At 44.0% G+C, this 14,490-nt stretch overlaps 1 protein-coding gene across 2 annotated transcripts in view; it reads left to right on the forward strand.

Moving 5' to 3' along the window:
- Positions 1-14,490, forward strand: part of LOC137433175 (uncharacterized) — a 130,454-nt gene that overhangs the window by 85,551 nt on the left and 30,413 nt on the right. For both annotated transcript variants that reach the window (XM_078783686.1, XM_078783687.1), the window contains exons 22-24: positions 1,049-1,144; positions 7,067-7,248; positions 13,537-13,648. In XM_078783686.1, coding sequence (XP_078639812.1) covers positions 1,049-1,144; positions 7,067-7,248; positions 13,537-13,648 — 390 coding nt within the window. The remainder of the gene's footprint in view (positions 1-1,048; positions 1,145-7,066; positions 7,249-13,536; positions 13,649-14,490) is intronic.

The raw sequence follows: 14,490 nt of genomic DNA on the forward strand, positions 1-14,490 counted from the left end.
TATAAAGGGGCGCCCTACATCTGGCAAATAAATACATTTACTTCTTCATGCAGGTGTATGAATCAAATTGGTGCCCCTTATGAATCAATAAGAACCGACCCCCATTACAGACATTTGCCTGTAGAAAAAAGAAGAGTTACACTGTGGCGGTTACCTTATGTGCAGGTAACCGCATGTGGCGGTTACCTTATGTGATTACCTTATTTGGGCATAATACACGTGCACGGGCCTGTTGGACTTGTGGTTGTGCGGACGTGACGCACGCGCGGTTGCCGGAGCCACGCCCTCCGAAGAGGGCTTTCGGCTTTATATAAGCGTGCCGACTTCCGAGTTCCGTTCGAGTTGAGTGTGCTGGATCTTGCTGTTACAATAAACCATCTTCGAACCCTACGAATGGCCTCGTTCTCTCGCCTTCCGCGACTCCTAAAACACCACAATCTCGAGTGACACCCACCCTAGAAATGTTCCAGAAGGATTACTCTAAGAGGAAATGCAATCAAACGTTGTATGTGGTGTGGGTTGAGCAAACAGCTATTTCTAAGGCCTTTACAGAAAATAGCTCTTGGACTATCAGGTCTGACGGTATATGTACTGGAATATGTGCCAAAGTTTGTATTGGTCGAACAAGTGAGCCCGATTTGTTCCGCACCAAGCCATAAAAGTACAGAATGCATCTCGTAATGAGTCACACACCAACTTTGGCTTATCTTGTTCATTCAGATGCGATATAATGTTTTCCCGTTATTGAACAATTTGTGCGGTTGTTATGCAACATGTGTACCTTCTCACGATCTGTGAAAAGTTTCTTTCTGCAGGAAGTTTTGCGTGGGGACCTCGGTTTGGGGAAAATAACTTGATGTTCCAAACTTGTGTTGATGTTTATATTTTTGGTTTCATCAGAATATCATCGTTAAGTTTTCACTGTGAGCAAATTTTAAAGAAACTTTTTCCTTTGTTTTTGCATAAGTATATGGAATCTTATTGCCAAGTTAAAATGTCAACAACTAGCATTTTATTCTTGATATCTTTCACTCTTTACTGTTCACAGTTCACAGTTCACAGTGGAATGAATATTTTAAAGGATTTGAGATCAATAAAAGAACTTGCACATCATTTTCTGAGACCAAAAGGTTCCTGACAAAAGGTAAGTGAATGTCACGATAGATTCTCACAAGTAGCATCGACCCAGGAAATGCTCATTGCTGTACCAAAAATGGGCTCTTTCGTGAACCTTTTAAATCATGTTAATGCATAAAATAAATTACACAGTCTGGATTATGCATGAATCTTTTGTGAAGAGAACCTAAAATGTACAAACTAGATCTGTGTTTACTTCAAAACTTGGAAATTACTTTATCGTTATGAGGGATAATAGTCAGGCAGATAGGTGTAACAATTGTGGGTTTATACGTACAAGCATGAAATTTGGCACAGTCATAGATAATAGTCTAATGAATAATTCCAGATATGGACCCACCGCGAAAACGTCCTATGGTAGCAGTGGCGGCCATTTTACAAAATGGCCGCTTTTAGTCTAGGGGCTAGATAGGGGTCTCGTGCACCCCCCCCGAAATATACTTCTCATTGGTGTCTATAGATAGGAAAAAATGTGTAGAAAATGATTTGCTATGTTAAATAGTTGGAAAAATGTCCCACGTATCATTTTTATGCAAATTAGTGCAAATTAGCAAATTAAATAAAGTGCAAATTAGCAAATTAAATAAAGTTTTTATTTATTTATTGCAACTTGTTATCGTATCTTATCTTTTTTTTCAGTTGGTGTTTCGAACAGCGAAATGTCTAAGAGTTATCAGCTAGTGGATCCACTGCAACCTGGACAATCAAAGGCGCAGGTACAGACGGATTGGAACAAGTGCGTTTTGTGCCAAAAAATCACACGAGAAAGTTTGCAATGCCCAGCAGAATCAAAACGGCACGATGTTGGAGTTGGTTATTTTACCATTGCCTTCAACATCAGACGTTTCAATGAACTTCACGAATTACCGATGCCACTAGAATTAGGACGCCTTGATGACGGGAATGGCATTGAAGCTACGTTTCTGGAGAACAATGCCAAGTGGCACAAATCTTGCCATACAAAATTCAATAATATAAAACTACAACGAGCAGAAAAAAGGAAATGCACACAGGGTTGCGACCCTGATGCTACTCCATCCAAGAAATACACTCGTCAAGTCGCTCATCATGAAGTGATGATCGGATGTCTGTTTTTTATGCGAAGATGTGTCAACTTCCGAACCACTCCGTGAGGCATCAACTTTTCGTCTAGACTCACGCGTACGAAGATGTGCATTAGACCTGCAGGACGAGAGGCTACTTGCAAAATTGAGTGCTGGGGACATGGTCGCACAAGATGCAAAATATCATCCAAGGTGTCTTGTTTCACTTTACAACAAAACTAAATCATTACAAGATAAACAGAAGATGGACACAACTGATAAAGTCAACCATGGGATTGCACTAGCCGAGTTGCTGTCATTTATCGATGAAACAAGAATAGATGAAGAGCATGCCCCTGTCTTTAAACTTGCAGATCTCGTCAAACTTTATTCTAATCGTCTAGAACAACTTGGAGTGGAGCAGCATGTCAGACAACATAACACAGAGTTAAAAAATCGTATCCTGGCCCAAATCCCAGACCTTACGGCTCATAAGGAAGGGCGTGATATACTACTTGCATTTGATAAAGATGTAGGACCTGCCCTCCGTAAAGTCTGCAAAGAAGACTACGATGACGAAGCCATATGTCTTGCAAGGGCAGCGGAGATAGTACGTAGAGAAATGTTCCAAACTGCAGCTACATTCACAGGTTCATTTGATGAGGACTGCCAAGTAAAATCAGTACCTCAGTCACTGTTGACTTTGGTGTCCATGATCCTCGACGGCCCCAACATCAAGTCTCAATCAGGTGATGGTGTAACCCAAGCAACCCTCAGCACAGCTCAGTTGTTGCAGTACAATAGCTCCATCCGTCGCAGAGTGGGAAGTACTACTGTGCGTCACAACAAAGACAGAGAAACCCCATTGCCCATCTACGTGGGACTCACAGTCCATGCAAGGACTCGGAAACGTGACCTCATTGAGATGCTGTTTGATCTCGGACTGTCCATCTCCTATGACCGAGTGATGGCAATCTCCACATCCATGGGAAACAGAGTGTGTGAGCAGTATCACCGAGATGAGGTAGTGTGTCCACCCAATCTACGCGAGGGCTTATTCACAACGGCAGCGGTTGATAATATCGACCACAATCCGAGCTCCACAACGTCGACAGATTCCTTTCACGGTACTGGGATATCACTTTTCCAGCACCCCAGTCTGCAAAATAATGGGACGGACCACAGGGAACACAGCATCCTTGAACAGCCATCTACTACCACTACAGTGTCAGAGCTCCCAGAGTCCTACACCTGTGTTCCTCCGCTGGTGTTACCTCGGAAGGATCCTCCACTCCCAAAGGCTGATGGTCCATTGAAGAGTGATGGGCAGGAGATCACCCAGGCATTGCACCAAGAGTATGGGTGAGTACTTGTAACATTCTAACATAATACCATGCCATAAGAACGTGATGCAATAACATTATTGTTATACCATGAGTAAATGTTTGCTTGTTTTCTGACAATTCTAATGTACTTTGCTTAATTTACAGATGGCTGGATACTGTGAAACAGAGGTATCAAGAAATCCCACAAAGTGACAGTAACTTATCATGGGCAACCTACCATGCCAGTAAGGAGTCAGGACAAGATAATCTGCCGGCGATCACAGCACTACTTCCCCTCTTTCTGGACGACTCCAAGTCTGTTGGTATGATACGGCACTCCATGGACGTGATTAAAAAAGCTGTGATGGAAGTCAACCAAGGACAGAAACCAGTGATCACTGTGGATCAACCACTCTACACCATCTCCAAGCAGATACAGTGGACTTGGCCATCAACGTACGGGGAAGATCATTTCGTCATCATCTTGGGAGGGCTGCATATAGAGATGGCTGGACTAAAAGTGATCGGAGACTGGCTGGAAGATGCTGGATGGGTGGAAGCCCTGGTTCAGGCCAAAGTTGCTTCTCCTGGAACTGCAGATTCATTTCTGCATGCATCTCATTTTACAAGAACCAGACATGCGCATCAAGTGACAGCAAGCAGCTTATATATCCTACTGACAAAATCTTACGCCCATTACACAGAGTCTCTGGAGTATGAAAGCCATCCTGAATCCTTTGATGACTGGTGTGGTCAACGAATTCGAGATGTGCCACAGTTCCAATTCTGGCACATCACTCTTCAACTGGAAGTCCTCCTCTTAACGTTTGCCAAGTCACTGAGGACAGCAAACTTCCCCCTGTACATGGACAGCCTCACACAGCTTGCACCATGGTTTTTCAGCATGGACCACACCAACTATGCACGATGGGTGCCTGTCCACATTCGAGACATGATGAGTCTTAGCAAGTCACACCCAGATATTGCTACTGAATTCACCAATGGCAAATTCACAGTTCACAAGACAAAACGAGTTTTCTCATCTATGGCCATTGACCAGGCTCATGAGCAAAATAATGCTGCTGTGAAGAGTGACGGTGGTGCTGTTGGACTCACTCAAAATCCAAATGCTCTTAGAAGATGGATGGTGGCTGGGCCAGAACTGGTTAGAATGACTACCGAGTTTGAAGCATCCATGGAGGGAAGGAAAATAAGGATTAATCAAGACACACGCCACCATGAGCAAACATATAGTTCACAGATAATCTTTACTCAACATGTCAAACGTCTGGTTGAAGTAATAGAGGAAATGGGAAACCCCTTCCTAGAAGAGAGTACAGACTTGCTGCGGCTGGACACAAGAGACATTGCTGACCCAACTGTTGTTTCTACTGTTCAACAGGCTGAGGAGATAGGTAAGCAACAGTACAAGACCTTCGTAGCAGACCGTCTACTGGAGCGAACCGTACCTCTTACTGAGCCAATAAAGAAGAATAAACTCCCATTGTTTAGTCGATCGTCTCCAAGAGAGAAATCCAAGACAAGTTTGCAAGTAACTTCGCTAAAGAGTGACTGCTCTTTATTCTCAAGACTCTACATTGCGTCTCAAACACGAGATGCTGATCTTGCAGAATTTTTCCGCCATGAAAACCAAGCATGTCCCCCGTCTTTATCTCAGCTTGGGAAGTTACGACTGGGAACCAAATCAGATCTATTGGTGTGTCTAGAGAGTTGCGCAGAGGTCAGAGGTGATGCTCCAAAACCAGATACTGACGTCACTATCCTTGACGGGGCAGTGTTGGTGAACGTTCTGAAACCAGTTGCTGCCAAAACCTTTGATTATGCGCTGAAAGTATTCTTGCCACACATACAAGGTCACTTGCAAAGAGCCTGTCGTGTGGATATAGTCTGGGACCAGTACCGTGACAACAGCCTCAAATCTCAAGCCAGGGACAAACGTGGGAAAGGCATTCGAAGGAGAGTTGACGGATCCACTGTTCTTCCAGGAAATTGGCAGCAGTTCCTGAGAATTGATGCAAACAAAACAGAACTGTTTGCCTTCTTGACAAAACACATCACACATCTTGTATCAGATAAGCAGATAGTCACCACGGATGGTTCAGATGTGACGTGCATTCCCGCATGCGACACCAGTCATCTTGCCCCATGTGACCATGAGGAGGCTGATACACGAATGATGATACATCTCGCGGATGCAGTCCGTGATGGATTTCAGAAAATTCTTCTGCGTACGGTGGATACAGATATAGTGGTATTGGCTGTGGCAGCAACAACCAAACTCAAAATCCAGGAGCTTTGGGTGGCCTTTGGGACAGGCCAGCACTTCAGGTATATTCCAGCACATGAAATTGCAGCATTCCTCGGACCAGATAAGTCACAGGCCCTCCCGATGTTCCATGCATACACAGGGTGTGACACAGTCTCGTCATTTAATACACGGGGCAAGAATACAGCCTGGGATACCTGGAAAGTATTGACGAATTGACGCCAGCGTTAGTTCATCTCTCCACGGGGACAGCAGACATCTCTGATGACGTTGTGGCAGTGCTCGAGCGGTTCACCATTCTTCTCTACGATCGCACCAGCAATCTCGTCAACATAGACGAAGCTCGACAGGCACTCTTCACGAAGAAAGGACGAGCCATGCAAGCTATTCCCCCTACCAGAGGAGCCCTGGTACAACAAATCAAGAGGGATGTGTACACAGGTGGCCACTGCTGGGGAAACATGCTCAAGGTTGTTATGGATCTGCCCTCACCTGGGGATTGGGGATGGATCGATCCCCACAACTGGAAACCCCTGTGGTCCGTGCTTCCTGAAGCCAGCATTTCATCAAGGGAGCTGATTTGTTGTAAATGCAAAAAGGGTAGCAAGGGACGATGCAAGTGCAAATAAGCTAGTTTGAAATGTACCGCTTTGTGCCAGTGTGGTGGAGAAAATTGTGACGTATAAACAAGATCAAACTGGAACTATCTAGTAATATAAGTTACTGTTACAGTGCTTGGTGGGTTAATTGACATTGCTGGCAACACAAATGCAAATTGTGGTCATTTGGAGAATACAATTATGGCATATATGTGTATCTAGAGTCATTTCATTAGAACATAAAGAAGCATTTGTGTCGTCCGGTAAAAAATAATCGCGGTCAAAACGGCCATTTTGTAAAATGGCCGCCATGGCTACCATAGGACGTTTTCGCGGTGGGTCCATATCTGGAATTATTCATTAGATTATTATCTATGACTGTGCCAAATTTCATGCTTGTACGTCTAAACCCACAATTCTTATGATGGATACACCTATCTGCCTGACTATAAGGGATTATACAGATATAGGAAAAGTCTTTTATTTGAGAAGGTTTGCTTGCATCATGTAATTAGCCATCATTTCTACCATCACTCCTATTATTTTCCGAGAGTAGCAATGAATGGACCACGATGAAGGGGCGATGGGATGTTTGTGCTGCAGTGGATTTGAATAAAGGCATTGGGGTCATCAAGTAAAGTCTTCCACGGCTAATGGATGAACGTTTTCCTGCAGTGATTTCCAAGAGAAAGAAGGAAGCACCTTCATGTTTGGTTTGTGTGCTGCTTTGTGAGATTAAAGAAGGAGAAATCCGTTTTGCTGTTGGTAACAACGAAAACCTCAAGGGTTTTGCAAATCTGTTCCGTGGAGACCAGTGTAGCTACCTGATTGGAAAGCCGAAGCTCTTTTTCATCCAGGTATGTTTTTAACCAACCGACAGCAATGAAAAAGGAAGATGCTTTTTTTAATTACAGAATGCCATTTATTACAGATGGCAAAATATTTCATGAGAAAAGCATTCCATCTCGTGACTAACCTCTTAAAACATTTTTCTCAAGATCTGATGAGATTTATCAGTTTTCTATCAGAGCTCGGGAGAAATCAGAATTTTGTTCTGTTCCGAAGGCCAGAACAAAAGGCTAATATTATTGTTTAAAGCGATGATAATCATAATCCCCAATGAATAATCACATTAAGTTCATCACATTTTAAAATCTCTCTCAGTTGGCATGGACAACTTTTAGCCACTCATCCCAACTCTCTCTCCCTCATATGTGGTGATGTCAATTGTCACCATGCCAATTGGCTGGGTGTTGGTACCTCTCTCACCAGCCATGGCACTTCTGCAAAGGATTTGTGTGACTCCATAGGACTGACTCAATCTGTGAACGTTCCCACCTGGATTTCTCCCAGTGGCAAATCTTCCCTTCTGGATTTGGTGATGACCAATTTCCCCGCCAATGCAATTTTCTCGTCCTCTGCCCCAATTGGCTAATCTGTTCATGTGCTTATGAAGGTCAACATTTATCTGGCCATTCTCAAAGAACAACCTCAGCACCGTCGAGTCTGGCAGTTCACTCAGGCAACCACGTGAGGGAAGGAATGGAAGGGGAGCATACACCAGAGACAGAGAAGTGAGAGCGAGATAAAGGGGAGGAGAAGGACACGGGAGTGCTGCACAAAGGCTGCACACAGGCTGAATGAATCAGAACAAGAAGAGGAAGGGGGAAGCAGCGTTGAAACAGGAAACGAACAAACCAACTGACAACTAACAAACGAAAAGGGGGGAGGGGTTAGGTTGGACAGAGAAAGAGAAACCTGGGATAGACAGAGACAAAAGAGGGCAGAGGGTGCAAGACCAAAAAATAGGTGGTAGAAGACAGAAATACCACCAATCTTTGTGTGATGCAAAAGTAAGAGTCCTAGACACTCAGCTTTGTCACAGGAGATCCACATTATGACCCTGCGCTCGCGAAGCGAAAAGCGGGGTTAAGCATTTAGTGCGCATGGGTGCCGTGTCTGCATTTTAAATATTCATTTTCTCGGCAACCGTTGGTCCGATTGACATGAAATTTTCACCATAGGAGGGTCTCCTCATGTAGAATATGCAAATGATTATTATGACGTCATAGGTCACGTGGTACAGGCGCCATCTTGGAAAAACTTGGCACTTCTATATCTCTGAAACCACTCCATTAAACCACTCCAAAGCACTTAAACCAATTTAAAATTCATTTTCTCGGCAACTGTTGGTCCGATTGACATGAAATTTTACTATAGGAGCGCCTTCACCTGCAGAATTTTCTTATTCATAATTATGACGTCATATGTCACGTGGTACGGACACCATCTTGGAAAAACGTTACACTTCCATATCTCCCAAACCGCTCAATGGATTTGGTGGGGAAAACTCCCTTGGTGGAGGAAATCCCCATGGGGAGGGGGACAAGTGAATTTGCTACAACCTTCAGTGTGTGACCCTTAATCCTCCTGTCAAGTTTGGTTGAGATTGGATAAATAACGACGGAATGTTTCACGGTCAAAAATTGTCAGAGACTGACACCAAATTGCGCATTTTAGTATGATTGGGAAAGCTCAAAGAAAAGGAAGTGCCAGGTTGAGCAGAATATCAAAGTACTAATATCTGAAGCAGATGAGAAAGCAGAAGCTGGAAAACACACAACACTGTAGTGACTTAATATATGTAGCCAAATCCAATGCTAAGAGAGGTGTAATATGCAAGAAAAATAAATTAAATATATAAAAATAAATAAATAAAAATAAAAAATAAAATAAAGGAATATAAATTAAACGAGTAACTTTGCAAGTTATTGAGAAAAAAAACAACTCAAAAGTCAAAATAAATAAACCAGTATTGAACATACCACATACATTTAGAGTGCAACACCAAAGGTATTTTGCAGTTTCATAAATGTGGGATTATGAAAGTTTTTGAATAAGTGGTACATTACAGGCATGAAATTGAAACAGTTTTGTGATACATGTGTGTACATTACTCCTGGAAAAATGGTATTGGAACTTGGTATTTGGTCATGGAAAAATCATGGAATCTTTTTTTGGATTATGGTGCAGGAACTCTGACTTTGTTTCTCTTTTCTTTTTTTTTTCTTTTTTTGTATACAGAGTCGAGGCTCGTGAAAGAGCTAACATTTATCAAACAAACAAATCAAACAAACAAGCAAACAAAGTATATAAAAAGCGGAGCGGTCGACAAGATGGGGAGAGAAAGGGAGGAAGCACACAAACACAACATTTGAGAGCAGGGACATCGGGAGATGTTTTTGGAGGGAGAGGCCCTGGGGGGAGGCAGGATAGGTATAAAACGCAAGGACACCAAGGACCTCCAGGAAAGAAGTCAAAAGTCACCTAAAAAAAGTGGATTTGGGGTGAAATTAGCGGGGGTAGAAAAGATCAAGGTTTTGGATTGGGGAAGATAAGAGATGGTGGTGAACAGCCGTTTTAAAGACCTGGAGGGAGGAGTGGGATTGAAGAGAGTGAGGGAGTTTGTTCCAGAGGCGGGAGAAAAGAGGAATGAAGGAGTGAAGGTGAGCAGAGAGTCTTGATTTTGGCAGTTTAACCATAAGAGGGTTGCACGCAGATCTTGTGCGACCTGCAGGAATATTTGGGGGACAGAGCCCAGAGAGAGCTGGGGGAGCAAGGCCGGAGAGGAGTCGGTAGAAGACGGAAAGACCACCAACCTGCCTGCGGTGATTAAGTGAAAGGCCCTCGGAGATAGCGTCATCGCGGGAGATTCCAATGATTCTGAACGCTTTGGTTTCAACAGCGTGAAGACGAGCTAGGTGTGAGGCAGGAGCACCAGCCCAGAGGGGAGAGCAGTACTCCATTGAGCTGCGGATGAAAGCCTTGTATGTGGTGAGGAGCTCAGGTGTGCCAAGGAAGGACTTCGCACGACGGAGGATGCCCAGTCAGCGACTGGCTTTGGAGGCCAGCATGGAAAGGTGGTTTTCCCAGGAAAGATCATGGCAGATAGTGAGACCCAAAAGCTTGAGTGACAGAACTTATTGGAGAGGATTATTCAGAAAGTAGATGGGAGGGTTGTCCAGTCGGTCTTTTCGGAGAGACATCGTAAGAGTGTGAGATTTGTCAGGATTGAAAGACATGTTCCACTTGTTTGCCCAGTCTGTGATTTTGTCCAGGTCTGCAGAGAGTGAGGAGGCTGCAAACTGCCGATCTGAGGGATGAGGAATGGAGCGGCAGAGAGCGGAGTCATCAGCAAAGAGATAGAGAGGATTTTCAAGAGAGTCAGAGAGACTATTGATGAAGACCAGAAAAAGCACAGGGCCCAGAACACTGTCTTGGGGAACTCCAGCCTGAACAGGAAGAGGAGATGAGAGAAACCCATTCAGGGACACACGTTGACTACGACTAGAGAGGAAGTCCACCAGCCATGCGTGGAGATTTCCATGGATACCAAAGGAGGAGAGTTTGGTGAGCAGAGCGGGGTGCCAGACCGTATCGAAGGCACGTGATATGTCGACGGAGACAGCTCTAATTTCCTGTTTGGCATTGAGGAACTCCATCCATTGTTGAGACAGCAGAAGCAGCATGTCCAGAGTAGAGTGACCTGGTCTGAAACCAAATTGATGATCAGAGATCAAGCCATTGGAGAAGAGGAAAGATTTCATATCCAAAGCAATGATGGATTCCATGACTTTGCTGATAATTGGGAGAAGGCTGATTGGTCTGTAGTTGCTAGGATCTGTTTTTGCACCTTTTCTGTGCAAAGCGGTGATGTTGGCTGATTTCCAAGCAGATGGCAGTTGACCTTGAGCAAAAGAGAGGGTGAAGAGAACAGAGAGAGGGAGTGATAGAGTGGAAGAACAGGATTTTAGGACCCATGGGCTGATGCCGTCAGGTCCAGTTGCAGAATCAGAGTCGAGGGTTGACAGAAACTTTTGCACCTTGTCAGGAGGAAAGGACACAGAGTCCAGGCGCAGCTGGGTACGACTGGGTATGGTGGGTAAAGAGAGGGATGGGTTTGGGACACAAGATTTAGAGGCAAACACAGAGTTGAGGCATTCAGCTTTTTCACGTGCGGAGTCAGCTGTGTAGCCGTTTGAGGTAAGGGAGGGGATGGAGGGGGAACAAACACCAGAAACAGATTTGACCAGACGCCACCAGGATTTGGAAGAGGGAGACAGATAAGAGAGTTCGGTCTTGAGAACGGAGAGATGTTGTTTCCTGGCTCTCCTGAGGGTGGACACACACTTGTTTCAGGCTTTGTGAAAGGAAATGAGATTTCCTTCCTTTGGATTTGCTTTCCAGGAGACGAAGGCAAGTTGTTTCTGGGCAACAGCCTCACCACAAGATTCCGTGTACCATGGACGGGAGGAAGGGTATGACAACTGAAGACGAGATGGGATAAATCTGTGCATGAGGGAGAGCAATTTACTTTGGAAGAATTCCCAGGATGAGTTGATGTCAGAGGTGGTAGAGATGGGAGACCAGTCCAGATGATTGATGGCTGCTTGAAGACCGTGCCAGTTGGCCTGAATGAAATGCCAGACTCGTCGACGCTGAGCAGGCTCCCTGAGAATGGTCAGAGGGATGTCCACTTTAACAAGGACATGATCAGATGATCCGATTGGAGCAGAAGAAGAGCAGCAGACATTTTCAGGGAAGTTAGTCATAACCAAGTCCAGAAGAGAAGATGTTCCGTTGACTGAGATCCGGGTCAGGAAATTGACAGATTGTGTCAGTCCCAGTGAGTCGCAGAAGTCCTTTGCTGAGGAGCCATGGCTGGTGAGAGAGGTACCCACACCCAGCCAACTGGCATGGTGACAATTGAAATCACCACATATGAGGAAGAGAGAGTTGGGATGAGTAGATAGAAGTTGGTCCATATTATCAGACAGCGAGATGTAGATGGAGTCATCACTGTTTGGTGGACGCCGGACGGTACAACACACATGTGAACAAGAGGTGGGAGCGAAGGGGAAGCCATAGCCAGAGGTATTTCTGGGGGTGAGGTGGAGAGAGTGCAGTGCAGGGCGAGTGAGGAAGAGAGTTTTTGATAAAGATAGCGACCCCACATCCAGGACGAGGCTCAGGTCTATCATACCGGAGGAGGGAGTAACCAGGAAGAGATATTAAGGAATCAGAGACATCTTGAAGGAGGAAAGTTTCTGTTAAGCAGATCAAGTCTGGATTTTCAGAAGCAACCTGTATGGAGAGATCAGTTAAGTTTGAACGAAGGCCCCGGATGTTTGAGGTCCATACCGTTAATGAAGAGGAAGGGAAGGGGGAGCATCGGATACAGAACAGCGGGGAGGAGGGGTAGGGTAAGATGTGGAAGAGGTGGAAGAGGTAGGGAGAGTTGTTGAAGGTGTGTCAGAGATTTCAGAATAGTTTGGAGAAAGGGAAGGATGGGGTGGACAAAAGGTTTGATGGTGATTGGGTGAGGAACAATGAGGTGTTATTTGAGGAGGGGGAAGAGCGAGGCAGAAGGTTGGGGGAGATGGAGGTGAGAGTTGGAAGGGGGAAGAAGCGGGGAGGACGCTTTGAGGAGGGGGAGTGAGAGGGGGGAAATTTAGAAGAAATGAGGGTGGGGAGATTTGAAGGGGAGGGGTGAGGGGGGAGTTTGGGAGGGAAGGGACAAGGGGAGGGATTTGAAAGGGATGGGATATGGGGGAGATTTGGAGGGGATGGGTGAGGGAGGAGTCTAGGAGGGGAGGGGCGAGGGGGAGTCTTGGAGGGGAGGGGTGAGGGGGTAGTAGAGGGGGTAGAGGGGGGGCTTCCTGTACTGCCCCTTGCACCTAGACTGGCTCACCAAGAGAGATGCTTCTCTATTCCGTCCTTCTGACATTGAAAAAAGACACAACAGAGTCCCAGTCTTTCTGTTTAAAACAGATTTATCGAGAAATCATCAAATTTGCTAGTTCTTTGATTTTGTTGACATCATTGTTTTCGGTTGTGAAACGATTCCTGATTGTTTCTGACAATGATTTGATGTTCTTATTATTATAAAATGAATACGTAATGGCATCGGTAGTCATCGAATGGAAGCTGATTAAGGCACTCGTTGTGACTGCTTGTGGATTCTGATTATTTAAAAATACTAGAGGATTATTCGTCAATAAGGAAAGTGTATGGTGGTGATATAAAGCTATTCTGTTGTTGCATCCTCCTCTAAAGGACGTAAAACATAACTTTTGCTTTGGCAGGAAAAGGAACCAGTTGACATTATAGCAGGAGGAGCCGTAGCACAAGAACCTACCCCAAAAAAAATTCCAGTCGAAGCAGACTTCCTGTACTGCCATGGTTTTCCACCTAAAGGTAATCCTCACATATTGCACCTCATTTGAACTTCAATATTCTCTTTTTTTATCTGAGCAGCAGAATTGTACAATAATTACACCAAATGTAGTATCCCCTGTGCTATTCCTCAATGATGGTTTATTTTTCACCTTCATAATTTATCCATGAGGTTGATACTATACTCATCTTTCTACCCTGGAAAGTTTATGAATACCATACTTAATGTTTGCATCACGAGTTGTGTATCACTCATTAATATAAAAACATGCATTACTTTTACATTCAGTTATAATAAAATAAAATAATTGTGAGTAATATTATTATCGTGTTCATGGTGGTTAACACTGAGACCCGTGAACGGATGGACCGAAACAGGCTTTAACTCCGAGGTTGATATAATTGATGTATTCCTAATAATTTATAATGATAGCTCCTTGTTAATTTCTTGATTAATTGATAATTCCTTGTTATAATAAGGTGATCAAAACTGAACAGTCATATTATTCCATTTAAGTTTGCTCTGTTTGCTCATTTAATTTTCTCTGTTTGCTCATTTAAGTTTTCTCTGTTTGCTCATTTAAGTTTTCTCTGTTTGCTCATTTAATTTTCCTCTGTTTGCTCATTTAAGTTTTCTCTGTTTGCTCATTTAAGTTTTCTCTGTTTGCTCATTTAAGTTTTCTCTGTTTGCTCATTTAAGTTTTCTCTGTTTGCTCATTTAAGTTTGCTCTGTTTGCTCATTTAGGTTTTCTCTGTTTGCTCATTTAAGTTTGCTCTGTTTGCTCATTTAATTTTCCTCTGTTTGCTCATTTAAGTTTTCTCTGTTTGCTCATTTAAGTTTTCTCTGTTTGCTCATTTAAGTT

This window comes from Myxine glutinosa, chromosome 8, assembly GCF_964187855.1.
Source record: "Myxine glutinosa chromosome 8, kmMyxGlut1.1, whole genome shotgun sequence".
NCBI lineage: Eukaryota > Metazoa > Chordata > Myxini > Myxiniformes > Myxinidae > Myxine > Myxine glutinosa.